The sequence below is a fragment of the Mugil cephalus genome, chromosome 12, assembly GCF_022458985.1.
Source record: "Mugil cephalus isolate CIBA_MC_2020 chromosome 12, CIBA_Mcephalus_1.1, whole genome shotgun sequence".
Lineage (NCBI taxonomy): Eukaryota > Metazoa > Chordata > Actinopteri > Mugiliformes > Mugilidae > Mugil > Mugil cephalus.
Window position 1 is genome coordinate 2,277,159 of NC_061781.1, and position 26,529 is coordinate 2,303,687.

A 26,529-nucleotide genomic window follows, 5' to 3' on the forward strand; every position below is an offset into this window, starting at 1 on the left:
ACGTTGTACACCTGGAAACAACTTTGTCATCTTCTTCTACTGAATCAGTTCAGTATTGTTGATAAAACGTAGGGCAGAAAAATCATCTTCTGTAATATTTCTTGCAGATTTCATGCTCCAAAGCAGGCACCTTGTCAATCATTGAATGTCATTTTTGGTGTCAATTGGATCATCTATACACCTAAGAAGTGAGACCCTGTGTTTTTTTTTAAATAATCAAGATCCAGTGATATCTGATCGACTGATTGATTTATTAAATTGATACAATATAACACATAGCAAGCAAAGAATAACTGTATTTACTCATTGGCATACTTAAAAGAGTATATTTTAACATACATATACATAGCGTAGCTTACAGGCATTCACTTTCTTACACTGTGGTTGAAGTCATATAAAACTGGTGACTTCATTTAACTTAGATTGTTGTGTTGATGACATTTATATTAACCGTACCACAACTTCTTCTTTCAAAACAATAAATTGTGTAAGGTGTAAGCACTTCAGTGACTTAAATCCATGGTTGCAGTAGCCACATGAGTCTCCCCCAGATGTTCAACCTTCTGAATATTACTTCCTGTGATTGACCAGAACATATGTCTTTTTCCATCGTTTTTCTTGTTGCACCTGAAGAGTTTGAGGGTTTGAGTGCGGAAGGTCCGGTCTAACACAAAGTACATGACTGGGTCAGTGGAGCCTCTTAAAGCAGTGAGGAGAAACAGGCAGTTCTTCAGCTGAAGAAAAGGGAAGAAATAAAAAAAAGCTGTGGTGACACTGTCTTCTGTGAATCCAGAAAATATTAAGCTACAGTTTTTGTTATTTAGGTGAAATGTAGTCACCTCGATTAAGTGTGAGAGTGGATGACAATGTGTGCAGATTTGCGGGCTAAGGGAGTGGGTCAGCTCTTCATCATGGGCCAGAGAAATGAAGATGGGTTTGAAGATATGGTACGGCAGCAGACAGACAGAAAGAACAATCTGCGAGGAGGTGGTTAAAAGAAATATGGGTCATTCTGCTGTGGATTTATTTTAAAGAGTAACACAAGTCATATTCACCTGGATGACCACGATGTTTCGGAGCACCCTGCTCAGCAGGCTGTGGGAGTTGGTGATACTGTTGTTGCGACGTGAGCGTTTGATATGCCTCAGCACTGTCATGTAGGACATCAGCACCATCAGGTAAAATATAAAGAATAGGGTTATGACGGGCACAGTGAGAGTTGCTGAAAAACTGCCTCCTATTTCCACAGCAGGGCTGTAGCACATCTCCATACATCCACCCTCCTGTGTTTCCTCCGAGTTGCTCCCCATAGCCTCTTTTACCGAGTAGTAAACTGTTACTGGCACAATGGCGCCGACTGACACTATCCACACCACGATACATGTGGAGTGGGCGAAGGAGACCCTTGTAAGGCGGCTGAAGAAGGCGTTTGGCAGCAGCATGGTGCAGGTGCTAGGCCTGGAGGCGTGGGTGTTCTGGATGAGGGCTGCAAAGCGGCTGAGCGCCACGCACGTGAGAATCATGAGGCTTATGTAGATGTTAATGTGGAGCACCGGGGTTATACCATGCAAGACTATCTGGCACTGGACGGCATTCCGTGTCCAGGCTGAACCGCGGGCGTAGTAGGCCACGAGGAAAGGAGCGGTGAGGGACAGCAGCAGGTTGGAGATGCTCAGGTGGGTCAGATAAATGTGGGTGGGGGAGGCGGTGGGTATGCGCCGCAGGAACACCCACAAGGACAGCGCATTACCTGGGAGAGCGGTGAGGAAGAGCAAGGTGTAGGTGGTGGGGAGGAAGAAAAGCGTTGCAGCGGTGGGGCAGAGGGATAACTCAAAGATGGAAGCATTAGTCGGTGGGAACGGTTTTTCCTCCATTTGATCTGTAAAAACACAAAGTTAGATTCAGTAATATCAAGATCTCTTTAGATCACAACTCAGTTCTGTCACTTCATCTGATGTCTTTAGCTCCATTATCAGCGCATGAGCCTAAATATGTCGGCGGCAAGTCGATGAAGACTCAAGAGCTTTGTCTTGTAGACGCCCGTGACAACCGTTCAGCCTTTATATAACTCTCAGTGGTGGGTGTAATGAATCAGCGGCGGTAGACAATGTTTAGCTGCTTACTTGCAGCAACATGAGCATTCAGGTCATCTTCATGAACAATTGTAGACACCAAGCTGATATAGCTTATAGCATTGTGTGAAACAAGTCTCATTTCAGTAAAAAAAAAAAAAAAAAAAAAGCAAAGTGTTCAACATAAGTTTAGTAGAATAATATGCTGTCTGTTCAGATTCTCAAGTATTTATAAATTTGGCCAATATTAAAAGCATTTACATGGTCTCTAATATTCCACTATAAATCCATTCTCTCTGAACATGTTTGCTCCATGTGGGGTAAACATCAGGTGAGGAGTTTCCAGGAGGGACAGAAACATGGAGGTAGAAAAACAAGCAGTTGTTGAAACGAGTGTTTGAAAAGAGTAACCAAGCTGGAATCCATGTGGACAGCAATGTTGGAGACGTGGAGACATCTTGGTTCTTCTTCTACTATTGAATCAGTTCAGTTTTGGAGATAAGTTTGAGGGGACGAATTTGCGCAAGTTTTTTAGGTTTTGCTTAGAGGTTTTTGCGCCACATTTGTGCAGAGTGAAACATCAACAGGCTTTCCACACGAGTGACGAAAGGAGACAAAGAGGAACCCAATCAAACAAATGAAACAATGATATGGATAAATTAATAAAAAATAGACAGTATTAAGACATATCTGTGAATTGAAAAACAGACATGGAGGCCAAGTCCAAGTCCTGTCTTTAATCCAGTTGAAATGTTGCAGAAGGACCTGAACCGATCGGTTCATGTGAGGAAACCCACAAACATCTCAGAGCTGAAGAGCTTTTGTTCTGAGGAATGAGCTAAAAATTCCTCCAAGCTGCTGAAGTTGCTGATCAAAAGTTACTGGAAATGTAAAGTTGATGTTATCGCTGCACAAGGAGGTCAAAGCAGATACCAAAAACAAGGTTTCACTGACCTTTGTAAATCAAAGATATGAACATGAAATTATTAATTTTTCTTTATTAAAGACTCAAGTATAATATGTCTGTTTCATGTATTTGGTTGGGTTCTCTTTGACTACTTTCACCACTGTGTGAAAGTCCACTCAGTTATTTGTGTGCAGAGATGGAGAAAACTCTTGGTTGCTGTCTCTCAGACTATATCAGTAAAACTCAACAGAGTAATACATAATGTTCCCAACACATGAATTTAGTAAGTCAACTGTCTAGTTCTCTCTCTCAGCACTTCATAGTTTTGTCAAAAACTATAACTAACTATTAACAGGTTGTTAGAAAGATACAGGACATCAAAGTGCTCCAGATATGCCTCTAAATTTAAAATAAAACATTTTTTCACAAACTAAAATCTAGCTTGAGACAGTGTCAGCATCAGATCCTCATAGATTTAAACAGCTGGCATCATCACCCAGAGATGAGTTATACATACCTGTGTCAGAAGCTCTGGTGGGATCAATCCGCGTCAGATAAAGTGTGTATGTTTAACGTTGACACACAACTTTCTGCAGCTTCCTCCTTCTGATGAAACTGGAGGTTTACGGTGACCATTTCAGACGTGGTTTCTTATTCTTTGCATGGGGCGTGTGCTTTTCACGCATTCGATATTCAGCTTCCTTGATTAACGTAAGTGATTGCTATGTGGCCTGGAAAAAAAAACAAGTCAGCTGTTGTGGTGTCACGTGCTTGCGTAATTCAGTTGAGTATATGATTATTTTTCTTTCTAGTTGTTAAAGATTCAAAGATTTCTTTTAAATTTTATTTCAATTTTTTGATTTTTTCACATATTGAAATCCTTTGTCCCTTTTTCCTCTCAGAGGCTTGTTTTCTAGTCTGTGTTTATGTCCTAAAAGTGTTTTTATTTATTCTTCCTTGAGGTGGCGCTGTTGTTTAAGCAGAGAAGGCAAATGAATGCAGTGACCGGCTTCCATTTCTCTTCCTTCAGCACATCACAATAAATCACATCAATGCAGGTTAAAGTGTACATGCAGTACTTAATGCGCTGGCAGGATGAAATGCTTTTCTACATTTCGAAATGTGATGATTTGCCACTGAAGCCCCTTGTTTTCATCTCACTAAAAAGTGTCCTGTAAACACTGTCATCTTTAATCTTGCAATTTTTACTACTCACCATCTTTTTGCCAGTTTTTATTGGAGCACTGCTTGACAACAGATTCAAGAGGAAAATGAAGGGAGGTTTGCGTTCTCAGATAGCATGTGATTAATGCAGTGGTGATTATGAAAGGATCTTGAGCTCGACTGCTCCCTGCTCACGTTCAGGGTTTCCTCCAGAAGTGAAGCAGTGAATTAATTAGTCATACATGTTAAATACTCCCGCTTTTTCCTTCAATTATTAATGGTGTTTTGTCATTTTGTCCCTTGCCTTGTACTTGTTGAACTCGTCCTACGTCTGCGTGCCGCAGGACAGCAACAGCAGAGTTATACATGATTGAAAGTTACATGCACCGATTCATCAGCCGTGCATCACTATGAGCGGACTGGATGGCACCAGCCAACATTTAGCACTCGCGTCTTTTGTCTTTCTGTGCTCACTAAGTGATTGAATGGAGTGTTATTTGCCTCCTCACTCTGACAAACCCTTTATTATGTTTGTATTGCTTTTCCATTCATTCTTACGTCTGTTTAATTTTGATTTTGAGTGTAGAGAAGGATTTTCTTTCGACAGATTTTGTGCTCATTCACAGAAGAACATTGAAAAAATAAAGATGTGTTTGCGTGGCAGAAAACGAGTAATGAAACAACAAAGTGTTATTTTAAACATTTATATATTGGCAATTTAAACTGATCTCAAGTTAAATAATATACAAATCAAGTACACGTTATGTATGAAGTGTCATTAAATCATTGGTTGCAAGATAAAACATTTCAAGCTCATTTCCTTTCTCTGCAGGCTGCTGTCATGTTTACAAAAAGTTGTAGGTTCTTTGCCACTCCACTAAGCTGGAGTCAGTGTGGCCCTCAGATTGCTGCTAACGTTCATATTTGAGATTAACTCTGTCCGTCCCCTACTGTCCACCTCCACAGAGGAGCTGCTCCCACTGACTCTGGCGACGTCTCGCACACAAAACACGCTGCTCACCAAACGCTGCACCTCCTTGCGCACGGAGGAGGATAACACAAAGAACATGACAGGATCCAGGCAGCTGTTGAAGGCGGAAAGAAGCAAAGTCACCTCATTGGCTTTGTCAGCTACATCCCTCCAGAAGCACGAGATATCTGTGATCTGGGTTATAATGTAGAACACCCTGGTGGAGTGATAGGGGACAAAGCAGAAGATGAAAACGAAGAGGATAAAGAAGGACTTCTTGGCAGTCCGAGTGTAGCACTGTGCGTTGGGCAGGTCTGGTCTCTCCTGTGACGTCTTCAGGAGCTTGAGGGCGATCTTCCCATAAGACATGGCCAAAGAAATGAATACCAGCCAGAAGATGGCCACTGAAGTCATGTTGATGTAGGATTTCCACTTGGCATGATGGAGCGTCTTATAGTGGAAACACCTGGAAGCACACAGCATGTTTTATCAGCTCAAATTTCATATTTTACACCTTCAGGGATGTAATTTCCAAATTATTAAGACTAAATATAGATGAAAGTTAAATTATAACACCAACCTTTCATTATTGTCTTCATCCCCTGATATGAGGAACATAAAAATCATAGCAAAGGCCCCAGTCCACACGGCTGTGCAGAGGACAGTGCTCCACTTTCTGGACAGTCTATGCCGCACCCTTGCATTGCAATGGATCTTCAAGTAACGGTCCACACTGATCAGTCCCAGCAGAGTGATGCTAATGTACATGTTCATGTAGAAGATGCCGCCCACCACTATGCACAATCTGTGATTCAGATTCCAGGTGTTTCCTTGGCTGTGATAGATTATCCTGAATGGCAGACAGACCACCAGCAGCAGGTCTGCAAATGCTACATTAATGAGAAACACCCTCACAGAGTTCTTCTTGGAGTTAACACAAAAGAAAACCCACAGGGCCACCAGATTTCCAGTGAGACCCAGGACGAAGATTATAGAGTAGAAAACTGCCAGCGGGGTCTGCAGGGCTAAAAAATCCACACAATGCTCAGAGGAGTTGTTGGTCAGGTTCATTTTTGTCATCTGGAAAGTGGTTGTGGCAGATGTGAAGGTATCAGTCGTGGTTGATTGTGTTATTAGAAATCCTGATAACAGGAGAGAAATAAACACGTCAGAAGTATTCCGATTAACTTCTTGGAAAACGTTGGTCTGCGAAGGACTGGTAGTCAAGCATGCCACTGCAGGTACCTTCTTACTGGTTTTTCATATCGGAAGATCAACGACTGAAACTGAGCCAAAAGGAGAAGGAAACCAGAAACCTTACTCACTGCTCTCATGTTGAGTGCAGTTTAGAAAATAACATATGCTGCTGATACAACAAAGAGCAACTTATTTGTGTACTCACCAAGTCATTGAGGCCCTTTAGAACCCTTGTGCTTGTGTGGAAGCTGAGCATAAATCATATAAAGCCTTATAAATCATGCAGTCCTTTTCTTTCTGAGTCAATGCAGTAAATTTCTCTGGTCTGCAGGACAAATGATCGAAAACTTGACGCTTTGAACTAACTCCTCATAAAGAGCCTCAGTCTTCTTCTGTCTTGTGTATACATTCATCCATGTATTCTTCACCATCCATTATCTCGTGACAAGCAGCTCTGTGCAGCTGTGCTGTTGAACCAGACAGAGAAATGCTGAATGTGGTGATGCTGTACAGAAAAAACTTGTCGTCCGTCCCCTCTTGCTCACCACCCCTGCGCAGATAGACGGGGCAGGGCTCAGTGCTAGATGTTCTGATTAGACTGGAGGCAAGCAGTGTGATCACAGAGCCTGCTCCACTCGTATATACACAATAAACTTTCCTCTTTCGTCTCCAATTATAATGAAGGAGGAATTTGAGTCTCACTCTTCTCAATTTTCTGCTTTAGTCATGGCAGTGTATTTTTCTGGATTACATCACCTTGAAATTACACACTTTCTTTTCTATTAACCTACTATTCTTATTCAAGTCAAAGTGTATGAGTTAAGTTTCTTTAGGTTTCATCTTTGTGCGTCTGACGTCATGTTGCTTTTTCAGATTTTTTCAGAAACACATTTGGTCAAATGTCTTTTTCTAGTTGTCTTTTTTTTCCTGAAAGTTGTAAATAAATCAGTTTGGTTTAAAGGAATTTTTCCCTCATTAGATTAATATACTGAACATTGTCTTCAAACACACTTCACATACTACAATTGCTCCTTTGGGCCAAGAAATGGCAATGTGCCATGCTATGGAAGCACATGGAGCATGTAATTTGAACTTCTTTCGGGTATTGCACCTTTGTAAGGGGTGGAACAGTGACTGTGTGGTTAGCACTGATGCCTCCCAGTGCGAAGGTCTGGGTTCAATTCCAACTCAGGCCTTTCTGGATGTAGTTTTCATGTCCTTCCTGTGTCTGCATGTTTTTTTTTTTGTTTGTTTGTTTGTTTTTTTCTGAGTACTCCAGTTTCCTCCCAAGACATGTTCGTTAGGTTATGAGTGTGAGTGCAAATGGTTATTAGTCTCTGTGTTAGAGTTTGGTGACCTGTCCAGGATGAACCTGCCTCTCACCCAATGACTATAAAAGCTGCCTTTCCTGTAACCATACTATTAGGTTGTTAAGCAACTTTACTTTTATTAAAAGCAAATGAGTGAGTTGAAAAATTTAAACTTCTAAGTGGATGTGCCTTAAATTTAAGTTGTTTGAATGTAAACTATTGATTTCACAGCACTCAAATTATTAACTGTATCTGACTCAAATCAATTGTGTTAATCTAACTTGTAAACTTAAGTTGAAAAAAATTAGGTAAATTGCGTGTTACCAATTGAAATATTTTTTTTTTAAGTTGGTCAAACATTTATTTTAGTTTTTTTCCATATGTTTATGCAAAATGTTCACACGAGTCCTGGAAGTAGACAAAGAAACAAATGAAACAGAATATTCAATTCCATTCAATTCAATTCAATTTTATTTATATAGCGCCAATAACAATACATATCTTCTCAAGACGCTTCACAAAAACCAGCCTGCAACCTCCAGAGCTGCCTGAGGGCGACGGTGGCAAGGAAAAACCCCCCTTTTAACCAGAAGAAACCTTGAGCAGAACCCAGCTCATATGGAGGGACCCATCTGCTGAAGGCCAGCCGGGTAGAAACAGAGAAGATAGAGAGAGAAGAATAACAGGAGAAACAAGATAAACAAACTTAACTCGTAGATACATACATCAAGCTGAAGGAAACATGTAGGGTCTAGTAAGCCTACATATTAAACCTGTCTATTTAAGAAATGTAATCATTGTGAGGTGCAAAGGTCAATGAAACCATGTTCAGTATCTGCTTTGACCTCCTTGTGCACCAATAACATCAACTGAATGTTCAGTAACTTCTGATCAGTGTCTACAGCAGCTTGGAAGAATTTAACTCATTTCAGTTCTGAGATCTTGGTGGATTTTCTCACATGAACTGATGCTTCAGGTCCTTCCACAACATTTCTACTCGATTAAGATCAGGACTTTAACTTGGCCGTTCCTTAACATTCATCTTATTCTTTTGAAGAACTACTTGTGTTCTTGGGCTCATTGTCTTCCTGCATGACCCAGTTTCTCTTCAGATTCAGGTCGTGGACAAATGTTCACCTGTAGAATTCAGATTTCATTGGCCCATCAATGACAACAAGCTGTCCTGGCCCAGATACAGCAGAACAGGCCCAAACAAGGACTGTTTCGTGGAGGGAGGAGGGTTTGATGCTGGAATGCAGTGTTGGTTCATCTTCAAGCATGATGCCTCTCATTTAAAACAATCCATTCTACTTTGGTCTCGTCTGTCCACTAAACATTGTCCCATTAGTCTTCCGGGTTGTCCACTTGATGTTGATTAGAAATGTTCTTGTAGGAGAGCAGTGGAGTTTAGCTGCTTATACAAGTTACCTTGGTTCCGTTGGGACCTCTCTACTTAATGCTGCAGCTGACCCAAGCAGTTCAACAGCCAACAGTAGGTATTTGCTAAGTGAGGATTAATATCGAAAGGTCAGTAATTGAACGGCATGAAAAGGAGAAGGAAATTTTGTTCACAACTCCTTTTTCCATGCAGTAAAAACTTAGAAAACTAAAATAGCCTGCAAATATATTTGAAAGAGGAACTTACGAGTATACGTGCACTAACCTTTTCACTGTGGATTTGTGAACTGTATTGAGAGATCCACACAAGGCTCAGAGGAGTTGTTTGTCAGGTTCATTTTTGTCATCTGGAAAGTGGTTGTGGCAGAATCGAAAGTATCAGTCGTGATTGCTTGTGTCTTGTGAAATCTTGATAACAGGAGAGAAATAAACATGTCAGAAGTCTTCCAATTAACTTCTTGAGAATTTCTGTTGTCTCAGGAAAACGTTGGTCTGCGATAGACTGGTAGTCAAGCATGCCACAGCAGGTACCTTCTTACTGGTTTTTCATATCAAAAGATAATTAACTGAAACTGTGCCAAAAGGTGAAGGGAACCACAAACCTCGCTCACTGCTCTTGTTTTGAGTGCAGTTTAAAAAAATAACATATGCTGCTGATACAACAAAGAGCAACTTATTTGTGTACTCACCAAGTCATTGAAGCCCATTAGAACCCTTGTGCTTGTGTGGAAGCTGAGCATAAATCATATAAAGCCTTATAAATCATACAGTCCTTTTCTTTCTGAGTCAATGCAGTAAATTTCTCTGGTCTGTAGGAAAAATAATCCAAAACTTGACGCCCTGAACTGACTAAAAATCAAACACTAAAGCCAAATTTAACATCTCTGTCACTTCTATGATCTTCCTACGCTGTGTGTGCGGTCGTGGTGAGCAGTGGGTTTTGGGTGGTGTCTTGCACATGTGATTTTTTCCTCCCCTTATTTATAGTAAGAGTGTCGCTCTTTAATTAGGAAAATGAACAAACGTGAAATCATGAGTCTCTCTTCTCTGGTTCTCAGCCTCACTGTGTGCTGCTGGCGTCCAAAGAGAACTCGGCTCCAGTGAAGCTGGGGGGCTTCGGAGTGGCCATCCAGCTCGGAGAGTCGGGTCTGGTGGCAGGAGGTAGGATAAACACCACCACATCTGAAACAAAGTCAGAATGACATGGAGGAATACACACTTGCTCTTCTAGAGGACATCGTATGTAAATGAATGTCTATAAATAGGCTTAGAAAACAGAAACTAAAGTTGGCTGTGGTTACAGCGAAATATAGTGTATTTTGAACTATGCCAATCAGCCACATTTCCGTAGGTCAGATTAGCAAAAACACTTCGCCCTAACTCAACTAGAGGACTAAAACCGGTTCGAGTGAACATCTTGGTGTCTATTTTCCGCATTTTGTCAGGTCCATGTTTACGATAAATCCTCTTGAACTTTGATAAAGTCTGAGCCACCTTGACGACAGTTTCCCCTGTCATAATTTCACAAGTTCACAAGTTTGGTATATGTGCAGTAAATAGATGATTACGATACGAGAACTTATCCTTGCAAGGAAGGATAGACTACTAGATTAAATTTTTTTTTTTTTTTTATGACAACCCATCAGGCTGTAAAGTTTTTATTTGCTTCACAAAGCTAGTTAAGTCAGTTTATTTTCACTAAACCATTAAACAAGCTGGTACGAGGGCTTGTTGAGTTTCTTGAAAATGGGATCAAAACTGATTCCTGTCACACGAGTTTCAGCTGGGTAACATCTTAAAGAAACTTTACAAGTCCAGTTGCTTCTTGTTTCAGCTTGTTCATTGAGATACACAACCACCTTAAAGACTGAGAATCTTCACAGACATTTCTGCCAAAGATTTGTGCAAGTTACTACAGTATTGGGTGATGCAACAGCCACTTTTTAAGTTACATTATAAAGGATGTTGAGCTGTTTGTCTTTCATGAGCAAGATGTGGTAACAATAAATTGCTCAACTGTTAAGCACAGAGTAACACAGCTATTCTTCTTCGCCCTAAAAAGTTTCTAGGTCCAATCTTAATGGTTAACTGTCTAACTGGCTTTTAAAATTTGTCAAAAAATCATATGTGTATGAAAGTTTCTGCTAAAAGGAAATTGAAACTAAAGAACTTTAAAAAGTGGAAAAGAAAGCTTTAAAATTGTACAGTGTGGGGAAGTAGAAGGAAAACTGTTTCCTCTTTTATTTGACCTTATGTTCATTTAAATAAATGGCTCATAAAATGTAAGGTGTAATAATTACGACTAAAACTATATGAGAGTATTGTTTGAGAGGAAGCAAAGGTTAGGGTTAGGGTTACACTTTCTTGTTTCAGTTGTCTGTGTGTCTCCATCTGATTTGTTTAAACTCTCACTGTTACCTGACCGCTGCTCTGTCCGTCTATGTGAACACAGGTCGCGTAGGAACTCCTCACTTCATGGCCCCGGAGGTGGTGAAGAGAGAGCCGTACGGCAAACCTGTAGACGTATGGGGATGCGGAGTCATCCTCTTCATCCTCCTCTCCGGGTGTCTTCCTTTTTACGGCACCAAGGAGCGACTGTTTGAAGCTATCTGCAGGGGCAAATACAAGGTGAGGGGTTCATTCAAGGAGCTGCCCCTTTTTTATGTGTGGTTTCATGCGCCCAATAAACTATCTTGACCTTTGAGGAGGAAACATACCCGCCCACTGTTAATTCCCAGATGTTTTAAAGCTCTGTCTTAGTCTTAACTTGTCCACCCTTGTCCAACCTGCTCTACAGCTTTAATGCTGTCAAAAGTTCAGTGTAATAAAACATATGCTAAGACATGAAAGACCAACCCATTGATTCTTCTTGAGCAACATTTGATACATTAATAGCAGTCGGTTAGTCTTTCAGTTTCAGTTTTGTTTTTTATCGACCTGCATTGTCTGCCTGTTGGCAGCTAATACAGCTCAATTTAATTCTAGTTAAAGGCATACACATTCCCATGGCACTCAAGTCCTGACAAAGGCATATTTCACTTGTGCATTTGTTTTCAAGCAAACTAAACAACTAAACATTTCCGGTAACTGCTGATCAGTCATCTATACCTTCGTCTGCTTTCAGGTGTTTTCAGTCATTTTTATTAGAAATGTAGAAAATTCTTAGCGGTACAAAAGCTTTCCAGCCACCACAAAGCACGGCTGCACATGGAGGATTAGAAAACCGGGGCTTAAGTTAAGGCAACAGGACCAGAAACTCCTTGTAAAATATATGTGTTTTATATGTGCAGATGAATCCCCGTCAGTGGGGCCACATCTCAGAAAGCGCTAAGGATCTGGTGAGGCGCATGCTGATGCTGGACCCTGCTGAGAGAATCACCGTCTACGAGGCTCTTAACCACCCCTGGCTTAAGGTACCTGCATGATGTTCAGCAACACCTCGTCATACTGATGCTGCTTAGTTTCTCACCTCATTTTTTGAAGGAGGGAAAAAAAATACTGTTATAAAGCACGTTGATTGTCGGTGGCTAAAATCCAACACAAAAAAATGTAAAATGTGCCATAAGCAAGCGTAGAGAGGCATCCATAGTTTTGGCTTTTTGCTAAAACATTTTTTGAGACGAGCAGAATAGTGCGAAAATTTAGAGCCATCATTCACGCCGATCAGTCTTAGATGACAAAGCCATTTCCTGATTTTTTTCAGATTGTTCAGATAAAATAACCAAATGCCTCTTGTGTACACTGTACAATGTACAATATACACTCTAATCACATCGAGCAGTTGTTCTAGTTCCTCTTTTCTAATTATTGACCAATCACTCACTGCAGCCCTCTGTTTCTCTGTTCAATTAACTTGAACTGTTGACCCTATAAGTAAAACATCTTAAGAATATTTAGGGAGATGTTGGTTCACTCTGATATAGAGATATGATTTTAATAAACATGTGTTTATTAAAGCCGTTTTATTTAAACCAATAGACTTTCAAAAATATCTCTGCAGCGGTAGAAGAACGTCTTCGGTAACACGCTCCTCATTTTTGCTGCAGACATTTTTGCTCTCTCTGTCTGTGTTGAAGTTTCGGGAACGTGCAGCAGGTTATTTATAAAGTAAAGAGACGTGTAAAGTGCGAAGCGTGTGGTCGGCTGAACTGAAATACACTGGTGTGTTTACATCGCACCATCAGTTCTTTTGTTCTTTTTAATCAGATATTATTAGTACATGACAGATCTGGCTGACTTGATAAAGTTGGAGCAGGAATAGATGGAACTAGTGTAGTATTATATATAGCAATATATAGTATATTGTATAAATATAGCAATATATTGCTATGTATATATTTTAATTATTGTTCAGCATGTGGAACAGACTGCTTTTAGCTGATCAGCTCTTCCTGGTTGTATCCCCAAATGTTTCCAAATGAAACATAGAACTATTGCAGCCGCTCCACTGTTTTTTCCAGGGGCCTTATTGACAACAAAAGGGGACAGGGCTTGATTTGAAAAGTGCTATTTGTTCAACTTTGTGCGCACCCACCTCTCATTGCCTAAGGGTTTTTCTCTGTAACATTAATGGGGTCTTGTCGCCACATTGCTGTTAGCCTCTTCTTGTGTGTGCGTCACTCAATATTGTTCTTAAAAAGCAGCATCTTCAGGTAGATCCTAGGCCTAGTCCAGCGCAGGGTTTCATCTAACTGTTTTCACACACCCTGTGTCTCTTGTGTTAAAAATGGTTTGAATATCTCCTGTTTCTTTTGTGTGTTGTGTTTCTAAGGAGAGGGACCGGTATGCCTACAAAATCCACCTGCCAGAGACCGTGGAGCAGCTGAGAAAGTTCAACGCCAGGAGGAAGCTAAAGGTCCACACACACTGCTGTGCATGCATTATGCAACATCTATCAGCACTGACCATCCTCTTGACAGGATGTCTGTGCGTGTCCGATGATGAGACAAATAGCAATGCTGCTTGTTGTTCCAGGGGGCTGTGTTGGCTGCGGTGTCAAGTCACAAGTTCAACTCCTTCTACGGAGACCCCCCTGAGGAACTCAACGATTTCTCTGATGACCCCACCTCCTCAGGTACACACAAAGGCTCTGCAACACATACCCGACCTCAAGTTTCCTTCCTCTGTTTTTTTTTTCTTCCACTTCTTCTTTCACTCCACAAGCTGTTGACAGCTGCTAAATGCTTTTTTGCTCTTCAGAATTGTCTACATCTCTGCATAAAAATGACTTCAAAATCCTCAAAGAAAATCGGTGTCACTGTAAATGTATCACACTCAGGGATTTGCTGATTATCTCATAACGTAGCTTAATAGATGCTGCACAAGCACATGCAGCACCTAAGGGTTTTACATAACATATGCTGAGGGTGAAAAGACAAACGGATATGCTTTGCTCTGTTTACTGTTGCAGCGCCTCTGTTCATTTTCAAAGTGTGTGTTTGTCTGTTTCTGTTAATGCGTCCCACCTGTTAGGACTACTAGCAGCAGAACGTAGGTATCTGTTTCTTCTCTCTGTGTTGTGATTATTAGACATGGTTGTTTATTTTGCAGTTTGCATCAGTTTTGACTGGAACGTCCTCAGACAGGATGAGTGATTCAATGATGAGACGTGAGTAGGACGTCCTGCAGGTGGCTGACGTGACCTGTGTGTCTTCCAGGTGCTGTGTCTCAGGTGTTGGACAGTTTGGAGGAGATCCACGCTCTGACGGACTGCAGTGAAAAGGACCTAGACTTCCTCCACAGCGTTTTCCAGGACCAGCACCTCCACACACTGCTGGACGTAAGAGTCAACAGTCTTTTTATGAATCATTCATTTTCAGCACCCCACTCTAATGGCCTTTCTACTCCACATTATGGAAAACTAATGGGACGTTACACAGTTCATTAAAGGTTGGTTTAATTCTTAGCCAAAAGGATTCTTTGTATTAATAGCAAAACTAAATCATCGAACCAGCTTCTCTCTGCAGCTGTGTCAGGAGAGGTGTGAGAAACTTTGTTTAGGCCATGTCGTGAGACTGAGACTCAGTGTCTTGGCTTTGTGGCGGAAATTGTGATGGTTTGATGCAGAAAATAGCGTCGGGCTGTTGCAGAGAAAAGCAGTTTGTTTGTGTAAGCAACTGTTGGCGTGTTAAGAAATTTCAAGTTGTAGCAGCAGTTTTATTGTTGGCTCATGTGATAATTTTGAAGTGGTTTCATGTGGCTATTAAGATCCAATTCATGTCCATTTAATCTTTGATCATCAGATGAATTTAAACATCTAATTAAGGACATCAGAGATCACTAAACAGAAGCATTAAAATAAGATTTAAATACATAACTATGTGACTTTCTTACACACACACAGAGGACATCATGGTTTTTTGATCCCTCAGCCTAATTCTCTGTGGGGACTAGTTTGAGTTCTAGGATGGTTACACACCAAGCATGGCTGCTGCTCCATATCTGACCACACATCTGACGTTTCCGGTGTGCACCAGGAAATGATCTTAAATTCTTGCAGTTATTCTTGTAGTTACAGAGTTTTTTTGCCCTCCCTCGATCCGATACCAGTCTTTAAATATCGAATATCGGCTGATTTAGGTCTCAATCTGATGTTAAAGTATGTCCTCTGTAGATTCCTTAAGTCTTTTCTTGTCTTCCTTGTCTTCTCCTAGAGTCGACTGGATTCAGTCCAATAAATCTTTCTGTTAAAGTTAATGTAGTGGAGAGGGTAGCTCGTACCTTGTGTTCTCTACTCTAGAAATGTTTTGGTCATTCAACGCTGCCATAAACTCCCTAACCCTCTCTGGAAGATTTTTCCCTTGGAAACTTTTCTCTTCTTTTAAACTCAGCATTCAGTGTTTGTTGTTGTTGTTGTTGTTGTTGTTGTTGTTGTTTGGGTGCAGTCTTTACTTGAGTGGACTCTGCAAATCAAGTTGGTAGTATTTAATGATGATCTCCTACTACCACTTCACTAAATATCCACATAGCATAATCTATACATTTCTGACTGATTTTCCAGAATTCTTCACACAGCAGACATGTTTAGTCACGTGATATTGGTTCTCTTCTTCTCCTTCATCTTTGGCAGCTTTGATGCTAGCGAAAAGCCACTGAAACAGAAGACTCTACAAAGCTGTGGTTTTGGTTTATGGCAGAACTAAAATAAGTGTGTATGTAACACAGGCAGCCTAAGCAGCAGACTGTGAACTTGATTAACTGCCTCTTGCTGCTCATTCCTCTGACTCAGGGGTGTTAGCAGAAACAGCTGAGCTGCAGGTCACAGCGGCAGACTGCTGACCTACAACTGGTTCACCACTTTACAACCATATTGGGTTATATCCCAGCTCCTGGCAGCCACTGCAGAGAGAGAGACATCATTGCTTTGACTCTGAGAGCACTGATTTGACTCTTGTGTTCTTATTAGGCGTCTTTGTTTGCTTCACTTTTAATTCACGTTTTTACTTCTCTGTGTCTGTGTCTGAAGATTTGCTGGCAGCTTTTATATAGAGAACGAAATAAAACATGTACACTAGGGTTGTAACAATACACTCAACTCAGGGTTTGAAACGATTTCTAGGGTTAATGATACGATTTTCTTCTCACAGAATGAGCTTGCAGACAAATTATGACTGAAAAAGATTCCTTTAATTATTTTTCAGACAAAAAACACATTTCTGAGGTAGGATGTAATAAACTATGCAATGGATGCATATTTAAAAAATATTCATATTTACATATATAAAACCTACTAATTCTATTTTCTCTTTAACAAAGTAAAGAGAATCCCTTTCTGTTTCTCTGAGGTACCGTAAACTCTGCAATACAATGCATATGTCCTCTTAAAAGTGCAACTGAAATTATATTTTATCTTACCAAAGGAAAAAATGGATCCGGCATCAAAATAACTCAGTGAATAATACAAATAAACAAAATCTCTTCAAATAAACAAACTAAGGCTTGCGTGTGTCCCTAGTTTGGGATTTACATGTTTTTTAAGGAAGATCAGCATATCTGGTCCAGTCTGAATACCTGGCGTCGAACGCGTAGTGACTGTGATGACAACTCATTGCTGATTTGAGTCGTCACACATTTGTATTGATTTTTAACTGTCCCACGATGCATCGTTACATCCCTAATGTACACATCAGAATATTGGACAGTTTTATTAAGGAATACACTTTTTAGTTCTATAATTAATATTTACATTCATCTTGACAGAACAGTATAAATCCTTTAGTGTGTCCACGGGAAGCTGTGACAGCTCTGATTGATGTCCTTACTACAAGTTGGAAACGTAAAATCATCTGAGTGAGTAAAGAAGTGACATCTTGGCTGCAGGCCCCATTAGCTGCTCTTAGCTAAACATGACACAAGCTGCATTGTGGGTAATTTGGGAACCAGTTTCCTGAAGAGAGGTTTTGAAGCTCAGTGTTGTGTCTCAGGCCAAGTGTTAGAGAGACAGGCTGTCAGCCTCATTGGAATTCAACTAGTCACAACAAAGGAGCTGTAGGTTGGATGACTTTATGCCTTATCTGAGGGACATTTCTCCTGCTATTTGGTGAAGAGGGTAAGAGAGAATGTCTTGTGTATCCAGTTTAATCTCTGTATTTTTCCAACACTCTATGTCTCAGCAATTTCAAAAGTAGGCAAATAGGTGGAGCTGAGGCACTTGGCAACCTGTGAGGACACTTATCTGTCACTCAAGGCAACTCAGTGTGTAACTTTAAACCTTTATACAATTTTAACTGCACATTTGTCATGAATGGAGTAAAATCGAGACCAAAACAGTTTTTCTACCAGGCTGTAAACATTAGTTTTTCTGCTGTAAAGTTGGACAATTTAAAGTGCAGGTCTATGGGGATTGACTGGATTTAAGAGTCAGCCTCTAGTGGCTGTTGGAGATACTGCAGTTTTTGGCACTTGGTCTTTTTTGCTTCATTTTATTTGTATGTAAAACAAAATAAAACAAAAAAAAAACTCTGTGCCATGTCTTGAGGAGATGATAAATGTTTGGAACAAGCTGTGAAGTCTCTCACTGAGCAAATTGAAATGGATGTTTGTGCTTGGTGAGCTACATTTTTTCGCAACATTTTTTATGCCTCTGCTGAGAGATTATCTGCTGTTTTTAAACAGTATCTTGATATGTCACGCCATCTCCCAGTATAGCTGTGCAGACAGCGTCTTCCTAAGAACAATTTATTAAACATTATCTCCCATCTTTTACTCATCTGACAAGTGAGCTTGCAGTCTTCATCTCTGGAGCAGATCACAGATCAGCTGCACATTCTTGCAAAGCCAGGCGCTTAAATCACTGGTTCAGTGACGATGCCCCTCTTCTTCTTAAACAAGCTCCATGAAACAAATGACACGTGAAAGGCTGAAATCAAAAAGAGCAGTTGACGGTGCAGAGTCTTCCATAAGGGCTGAAAGGGATCTCGTGTTGTCTTAAAGGCTCTCCCAGTAGCTGGAGGATGAAACGATTGAAGTGGGTTGTAGGAGACGAGTGGATCTGCCAAGTGTGTGTGCAGTCAGTGGTGTCAGTGGGAGCCTGGGGCTGCAGATGTCTTCTTTTCAGCCTCAGTTTCTCACCATCCCTGCTCTGAGAGGAGGGGTTAGTCAGGGGAGGACAGAGGAGTGCAGCCCAGCCTCAGAGCCCGAACAATCAATGGCTTCTATTGTGGGGCCTCCGTGCCATTCACAGCAAGCGCAGGCTCCATCACTCTCTGACAGTATCCTCCACTCCACTGAAGCACACAGAGGAAACTAAAAATCCTGCCGACTGAACAGATGAAGCCTCTCGGATGTGAAAACTCGTGTCTCGTTTGCTAACTGTTGCCGGTGATTTTCAGACTAAACAGTTTTTGGTGAGTGTCTTTTCTTTCCTTCTTCTCACGCCTCCAGCTAATTTGAATTCCGTCAGTGTGTGTTTCTTGGCATTTGACACTTGTAATAAGGTGTTTTAGTCAAGTGCAATAGTGTTTTTTCCTCCCTATGTGTTCGTTTCCAAAGCTCCTCATGCTTTGGCGCTAATGTAAGCATGGAAAGAAGGTTCTGTCAAGGAAATGATGTCTGCAGTTACTTGTCACTAATAGGAAATCAAGACATCTAACTGTTTCTCATTTTAGAATAAGAGCTGTCTGTGTGGCTGTCTGCACATGCAGAGACAGCCATGAGGCGTGTAAAACTGGAGTTTCTACAGTGTGTTAAGTCGTCTGCTACAGAATCTTTGTACACTTTAGTTGAAGTCGAACCCTCACAGTTGAGCTCAGGTTTGCACATTTACTCCACACGCTCCCAATGATAGGTCAGACCTTTCATTAACATCCGACCTGTTCTATCTGATTGCGAGCGGCCCGCTTTCCTGTGTTCACAACTGACTTTAGCATGCATCCTCAGTCAGCACTTGAATCTTATCTCTGAACGCCGACATCCTTTGAGAGGCAGTAGAATTTTATGCATTTCTTCCTACCACTTTCAGAACTGTGGGCAGCTGTTTGTTGTTGTGTGTGCATCATGACTTAGGGAGATGACATGTATAGTGGAGCAAGCTGTAAGATCGCTCACGTTATTTTTTAGTTACAAGTTTACAAAGGTCAGATTGTAAACAGAAAAAATGAAAACTTCCATATGCAGTGTAATATATACACAATAAAATAACCCTTTATGGCAACAACATGATCACATCCATAGTGAACTTAGAACTTAGAATGAATAAAGAACAGAGCACAGCCATCTCTATCCTTCACTACACTCTGTAATATGCAGATGGTAGTTTGTCCATTTATACACCTTGCAGTGTATAATTCATTTCTTTTATTCTTATATTCATTTATAATTTCATTTCTTCATGAGAAAGTCCGTCTCATGAATCTTTTTGATGATTTCACATCATTAATTATCTGCAGCATGGGGATCAGCCTCCATCTATACTTGAGCTAATTGCTGCTGAACTTAAGCATTTCAGGAAGTATCTCTCATTTCCCGTTTACAAGAAGATAATACCTTTTTTGGTGGATGAGTCATACAACTAGTTAGGGGTGCACGATAATTATTGACCTGACATCAGGAACTTATCATTCCTATAAGTCCGATAACATATGATAAATATTTTTGTCACCACTGCGGTGTGAGTCATCGTTTTAATCAGGCGCTCTCTCTCCTACATGAGACCTGCACGGCCTGCAGTGAATGATGCGTTCAGGTGGTGTCAGTATAATTGGAAAAAACAACCTTCTGCCTGAAAAAATGCATTATTCCCTCATGTTGGAAAACAACTCGTCAACTCTTTCATAATTTTGGTAGTAGCTGACTGATATCAACGTCTTATCCACAGTATTTTACTCATTGCCCTGGATGTTACACATAAATCATAGAAACATGAACATAAAAAGGTCGGGGAAACGACTCGCAAACCGGGAAAGGGGAATTTCCGCCACCACATGAATGCATCACAACGTGCATTCTTTGTAAATGGATGGTGACAGTAGAGTGTGAGTTTTTCAAAGTTTCCAGGGAAGACAGTTCGCTGGCTGAGTGCAATAAATATTTAAAGAAAATACCACGGGCATAGAACTAACATAGAAATTTTCATTGTAACTTGTGTCAGTGCATTATTTAGTTTTTAGAACTTGTGGAATGCACTTTTTCACTTTATTTACTTTTAAACCTGATGCAAAGTATTTCAGGTCTAGAGGCCTTTATTATTTGGTGATGTTCATTTGAAATATCAAATAGTTTTGTTTGACCCTGATCTTTTAGCAAATGTTTGCTTGCTAATAGTTTTTCATCTGAAAAAATTAATCTTCATTTTAAGAGTCGAAACTGTTTGTTCTTTAGTCTTTCTTATCTCCAGGTATTTTATTGGTTATCAATATCGGTATCGACCTTTGGAAACAGAAAGTTAGCGGTTATGGGTATCGGTTTAAAAAAAAGGTTATCGTGCATCTATATAAAAAGTTCTGTTTGTGAGCAGTATACCCAAGTATACCTTTACCATCCCTTTATAGTGATGCTCTCAAAGCCCATAAACTACTGGGGTTTCATCATTGCAATAGTTTTTTAAAATCTGTAATTTACTCACCTTTAGGGCTTGGCTGTATTTCGGTTCATGCCGAATACTGGTATTTGTTTATGATGAATTATGAATTTTTAATATACGGGCATACTGTTCTATTTGATTACACAGTGTTCAGAACGCTGCGCCACGAGACACTGTTTGAGATCAGACCATTTTCATTGTAGCACTTATTAACACGCATGGTGCGACTACGTGGTGAAAATGGAAAGGACCAAAAAATGTGCCATGTCGGTTCTTTGTTTTTTTATTTGCTTTGTTTTTTTTAAGGTGACCTGACGTCCCCGATTTTTGGATGACCTGCCCCCTGGCTATAGCTGTCCCTGAAAGTGTCCCTAATTTTAGCTTTGTGAATGACAAAAAAAATGTTGCGTAATTGTTTCTTCATTTCATCTTGACAACATTTTTTTTTTCTTATTTTTGTCAGGCAGTGCTAACACAGGGCCATGCAAATCTGTTTTACTACTAAGGAATATTCTACAATATTTACTCATCATCACAGTAAAATAGTCCGTCCTTAGTCAATCTACTGCATTAAATCCTCTCTCAACCAGTAGAAAATTGTCAACACGTGATTATGCATTAAAAAAAATACTGTGATATACCATGATACCGTCAGAATTTTGAAAAATACTGTGCACATTTTTATTCATACTGCCCAGTCCTCCTCACTTTTGTCAACTTTATTAAATACTTAGCACCTATTGACAACTGCAGGTTTTTTTAATCTTCTTGGGAGACTGTTTGGAGACTTCTTGGCTGTGGTTTTAGCCTTCGTGTTCATCTTGAAGGTGCCTTGGTCCCTTTTGTCTAGACCAGGGTGTCCTTGGCCACCAGGCTCTTGATGACAGTCTTTATACGACCTTGTTGTTGTCTTTGGAAACGACCACAGCTTAGCTCTGCCCGTTTGCTTTGCATAATGTTTGAGAGCTCACTTCTTCTTGAGGTGCTGCGTTCTTGACTTTGGGTTTGGCTGTATTTTTTGTAGGGTATTTCTTGGGACTGATAGGACTCCTTTGGGCTACTGGTGGCTGAAGGCTACTTGGCTGTGGTTTTAGCTTTCTTGTTCACCCTGAAGGAGCCAGATGCCTTGGTTCATTTGGTCTGAACCAGAGTGGCTTCAGCCATTAGGCTCTTGATGACAGTCCTTACTTGGCCTCGTCCTTGTCTTTGGGCTTGGCTGTTATTTTGCAGGGTTGTTCTTGGCCACCTTCTTCAGACACTTAATAGGACTTCTTGGAGCTATTGGTGGCTATTGCTGATCTTGACAATTGACCCTCTAGGAGCAGTTTTCTTTGCAGGCCTCTTGGCTGTGGTTTTAGTCTTCCTCTTCATGTTGAATGAGCCACCAAAAGGCCTTGGTCCCTTTGGTCTAGAGTGTCCTTGGCAGTCTTGATCTTGTCCTAAGAGCTTGTGACGGCCACAGCTTTGACAGTGAGCATCCAGGTCTTACTTTCACAACCAGAATTCAGCATACTGTGGTTAACACTGGGCAATACAGTACGGAATCTGCAGAATATACGAGAATCTCACTGTGTTATTCCTTTGTAATCCATTAAGGTTTTCCACCATAATGTCACACTAAAAACTAAAGGTCATGTGCTCTACCTCCTTCCTTATGTTGAGATCAGAGACTTGCATGTTAGAGGTAGATGCTGTGAAAGCTGTGAAAATGTGAGAAATTTCTAACAGGTCAAAGAAACAGCATACATCTTACTGACTTGAATCGCACTGTATTCTGCATCTTCTTGATATCTTTAGTTTTCATTTACATGTATTGGCTTTGTGGCAGAATTTGTATAGAATACAAAGTAGAATACAAGTTTAATGCAACACTCTCATGCACCAAATTGCAAAATTAGAAATATTGTATAAGTGTACCGTTTATTTACCATCCTGTGGTCTGTTGACGATGTCCAGTGTCACATGTTGTCGCTGTGAGGGCTGAACAGAGGAGCGTTGGGTCTCAGAGCTGCATTGAACTGTGTGGTACAGAAGCTGTGTTTGTCTGTGACTCTCTGTGTCTGCCTCTGACTGCTGGTCTCTGTGCAACGCAACGTTCAGCAGGTTAAACTAAGAGCACAGGTTGCACGTCAAACATCCCATTGTTGCTGCTTTGTTCGTGATCGCTGTCTTTTTAGGTCGTCTTTTGTTGACGAAGGAAGCAGCTGTAGCTTGAATCAAAGCAGCCCCTTTTTTTCTGGCTGATCTGGGGTCATTTTGTCTACAAACACAGTCTCTTAAATACACCCACTCTCGCCTGTGCAGTTTATTAGTCAGCTGGGATTTTTATAAACAGAGCTCCCGTGTCTTTCGTCCTACAGTCGGAGATGTGAAGACAGTTTCTTCTTGTTGGCAGTTAGATGTTGAAGAGGGGAGGAAAGAAAAAAAACAGAAAAAGAGGGTTTTAACGCAGAAACTGCAGCGTTCACAGAGAGAGACAGAGAGAGAGAGAGAGAGAGCTGGGGAGAATAAATCAGACATGTAACGTTTTAACAAAATTTAAATTGAATGTATACAGTTAATAGTAAATAAGCAATCTGAACCAAGGATAGAATGAACCAGGAAGGCTGTCACATCTGATGTCTAAAGCATGACATTGATTGTGCAGAACTTTCTTACCATCAACCGTCTGTTGGTTGTGCCATCAAGCTCAGTTTCACTGATTGATTTTTTTCTCTGCTTTCAGCTCTACGATAAGATCAACACCAATTCGTCTCCACAGATCAGAAACCCTCCCAGTGATGCTGTGCAGAGAGCCAAAGAGGTAAAAGAAAAACAAAACCACTTCCCCGTTTGGATTCTTCATGAGATGATAATGACTCAAAAACAGATTCTCTAGCACCTGGCTGTTCTCTTAAACACTTCTTTCATTAATCCCTCTGACCTGCTGCTCACTAAACCTTTAACTCATCTCTGCAGTGAAGCATTCTGCTCACCTATGAAGAGCCGCTCTCTTTGTGGGGTTCTGGGTTTCTACTAATTCCTTCATTAATATATTCAACAGTGGACTCTTTAAACCTAATATTTGTATTTAATCTCGATCCTTGCTAGAATATATTTAATGCTGGGGAAAACCTTGATTACTGCAAGTGAAGGTGTAAAAGGTCATTTTACAACAACAACACACTTCCATGGGACACCTTCACAATCCCGTTGGCATGATGCCACATCCTGTTTTTTAGAATTAGATTTAGACAGACTGTAATGATCCACAAGGAAAATTGTTAACAGTTTTTTATTTGCACATAAAAGAAACACACTTAAAAAATAGTCAAAAGAAATAAAATAAAATAAAATAGGATTAAAATAAAATAAAATAGGATTAAAATAAAATAAAATAAGTATTGTCTGGTAAAATAAAATAGAAAAATAGTGTAAGCCAAACATGTACAGAATTATTTTATGAACAAATTATCTTATGAATATTCAAATATAGTGGGAAAAACAGTATCCAAGGTGATCCGCTTGTTTCGACTGTTGCGTGGCAACAGTGGCGTGGATCTTGTCTCATGCTGTTGACTTGTCCACTGAGGGAGGGATGCAAACTACAATACTCAGGAGAGTGTCTGCCCACAGAGTCTTAAAGCCAGGCATAAATGCACTGTGGTCCATTAAGTCCAGGTCTTCGCAAAACCCAAACACTGCTAATGGCACACACCTTCTGGTTCCCAACAAGCACACACAGTTCGTCCATCTTGCCTGCCAAACACTTCTCGTTACCCATGAGCACAGACAGCCGGGTGGCTGTGGCTCGCTACAGCGATCTCTGCAATGTACCACATGCCGAAGTGTCCTTGAGCAAAACACTAAACACCCAATTACTCCCAGTACGTGGCACTGGTGTGTGAATGTGAATGTGTATGTGTTTGTGTGAGAGAATGGGTAGATCCGTCCATGGCTGAAAAGGCGCTTTTAGTACCAATAGGTAGAAAAGCACTATATAAAAGCAACCATTTACCTCCTTCTCCACTCGCTCCAGCACAACTCTTCTTCTAGAGTTCAGTAGGAAACTCACTCTCGACGTCACAGGGGGCACGGACAGCGCTGGCAGCTGATCTCTTGAATGCACCAACGGACAGTCATTCCACTGAATGCCCAAGCCAAACAATGTCCAGGGAAAAAAAAAACAAAACGAAACTCATCAAAAAATGGACACTTGAACATTCATCAACAATATATTAACTACATAAAGTGACTGAAACCATTCATAAAAAAATATTTCACATATATTTTAATGTTTTAGTTTGGCTGAGGTTCCATCCGCTAACATGGAACTATACTGCAGTCAGTCACCAGGGGGAGCCCTACTTGCTTTGGCTTTACTCTTGAGGAGAAATTCCGCCATCCATCTTTATACTGTCTATGGCATCCTACGCCGTTGTCAGCATTTATACTTGTGCACTGGTTTGTTGGCATCGTTTAGTAATCACCTGCTAAAACTCAGTCGGCTGTTCTTTGTGAACTTCAAACAACTTTCCTGAAATGGGTCAGACGTCAGAGTAGATGGAGTTCAGCACACTGCAGGTTGCAGACTGGCCTGCCCACCCAGTGGATCTTGAAGTGTGTTGAGGGTTTCTTGCACGGTTCTTTCTAGGAACAAGATGAGAGCAGACATCCTCATCTCAACCCGGCTAGTTCTTAAGTAGCACTGCACCACCTCTGGAGTCTGGTGACATTTGACTTGGAAAAAGTGTGAGAGTAGCTTCCCCTCAGAGTCAGATTAGGATCGTTTGTCACTTTAAAAAGCTATGTAGCTTCTGACTTTAGTCATTTGACATTACACTATTCCTGACACAAGCGTGTCCTTAATTCAATTAAATTCTATTCAGTTTTATTTATATAGCATCAATATCAGTACAAATTGTCTCAAGACGCTTCACAAAAACCAGCCTGAAACCTCCAGAGTAAGCCTGAGGGCAACAGTGACAAGGAAAAACTGCCTTTTAAAAGGAAGAAACCTTGAGCAGAACCAGCTCATATGGAGGGACCCATCTGCTGAAGGCCAGCCGGGTAGACCAGAGAAAATAGAGAGAAAAGAAGAGCAGGAGAAACAAGATAAACAAACTTGTTGTCATAGATTAATATTTCATGCTGAAGGAAACACATTGAATTTAATAATATAACACATCATCAATAATATCCTGCACATGACAAACTCACACTTAGTTCATGTGTTTATCTCTCAATTAGAAGAGTTGAACAGCATGCAGAGTGGAGTGGCTGTGTTGTTGGGGGAGGTGGCAATGAGTAGCATGCATTGAGTGTGTTTCTACGTGGAGTCATGCATGCAGGACGGCCACACAAAATGCTGCTGTGTTTATGTTACACACATTGAGAGAGCAATTAAAAAGTCTGAAGAGTAAGGGGGTGGGTGAGGGCCCAACATCGTAAAAAATAAAAAGTTTAAAACAGAGAAAGCCATTTAAGGGTCTCTGTTTTTATGTGGTTTTGGT

General features: G+C 40.6%; 3 protein-coding genes across 17 annotated transcripts in view; 1 reads left to right on the forward strand and 2 right to left on the reverse strand.

The window, feature by feature from the left end:
- Positions 1 to 26,529, forward strand: part of caska (calcium/calmodulin-dependent serine protein kinase a) — a 122,887-nt gene that overhangs the window by 71,351 nt on the left and 25,007 nt on the right. For 9 of the 14 annotated variants that reach the window (XM_047601856.1, XM_047601855.1, XM_047601858.1 and 6 more), the window contains exons 6-13: positions 10,077 to 10,179; positions 11,471 to 11,646; positions 12,309 to 12,431; positions 13,790 to 13,873; positions 13,993 to 14,092; positions 14,491 to 14,508; positions 14,676 to 14,797; positions 23,763 to 23,840. In XM_047601856.1, coding sequence (XP_047457812.1) covers positions 10,077 to 10,179; positions 11,471 to 11,646; positions 12,309 to 12,431; positions 13,790 to 13,873; positions 13,993 to 14,092; positions 14,491 to 14,508; positions 14,676 to 14,797; positions 23,763 to 23,840 — 804 coding nt within the window. The remainder of the gene's footprint in view (positions 1 to 10,076; positions 10,180 to 11,470; positions 11,647 to 12,308; positions 12,432 to 13,789; positions 13,874 to 13,992; positions 14,093 to 14,490; positions 14,509 to 14,675; positions 14,798 to 23,762; positions 23,841 to 26,529) is intronic. The other 5 variants (XM_047601857.1, XM_047601860.1, XM_047601870.1 and 2 more) reach the window with 1 other exon arrangement.
- Positions 233 to 3,606, reverse strand: LOC125018142 (probable G-protein coupled receptor 82). Its single transcript, XM_047601871.1, has 4 exons — positions 3,497 to 3,606; positions 1,056 to 1,879; positions 840 to 977; positions 233 to 734 (listed from the first exon to the last, which is right to left on the reverse strand). The coding sequence occupies exons 2-4, from the start codon at positions 1,872 to 1,874 to the stop codon at positions 504 to 506; spliced, it is 1,188 nt and encodes a 395-aa protein (XP_047457827.1). The 5' UTR covers positions 1,875 to 1,879; positions 3,497 to 3,606; the 3' UTR covers positions 233 to 503.
- Positions 4,832 to 9,987, reverse strand: LOC125018143 (probable G-protein coupled receptor 34). 2 transcript variants are annotated; one of them, XM_047601873.1, is made up of 3 exons: positions 9,708 to 9,987; positions 5,694 to 6,399; positions 4,832 to 5,579 (listed from the first exon to the last, which is right to left on the reverse strand). In XM_047601873.1, exons 2-3 carry the CDS (start codon positions 6,191 to 6,193, stop codon positions 5,021 to 5,023), a joined length of 1,059 nt encoding a protein of 352 aa, XP_047457829.1. In that variant the 5' UTR covers positions 6,194 to 6,399; positions 9,708 to 9,987; the 3' UTR covers positions 4,832 to 5,020. The 2 variants fall into 2 exon arrangements, with proteins under 2 accessions (XP_047457829.1, XP_047457828.1); XM_047601872.1 differs by lacking the exon at positions 9,708 to 9,987 and adding an exon at positions 6,516 to 6,908 and having other exon boundaries at positions 5,694 to 6,255.

What these genes read in the sequence shown, in the direction of transcription:
- LOC125018142 (XM_047601871.1), bottom strand. Translation starts at nt 1,874, where the DNA reads ATGGAGGAAAAACCGTTCCCACCGACTAATGCTTCCATCTTTGAGTTA. An exon ending in GAAACATCGTGGTCATCCAG is followed by an intron (nt 978 to 1,055) that starts GTGAATATGACT and finishes ACCTCCTCGCAG; the next exon opens with ATTGTTCTTTCTGTCTGTCT. An exon ending in CACTCTCACACTTAATCGAG is followed by an intron (nt 735 to 839) that starts GTGACTACATTT and finishes CCTTTTCTTCAG; the next exon opens with CTGAAGAACTGCCTGTTTCT.
- LOC125018143 (XM_047601873.1), bottom strand. Translation starts at nt 6,193, where the DNA reads ATGACAAAAATGAACCTGACCAACAACTCCTCTGAGCATTGTGTGGAT. An exon ending in GATGAAGACAATAATGAAAG is followed by an intron (nt 5,580 to 5,693) that starts GTTGGTGTTATA and finishes GTGTGCTTCCAG; the next exon opens with GTGTTTCCACTATAAGACGC.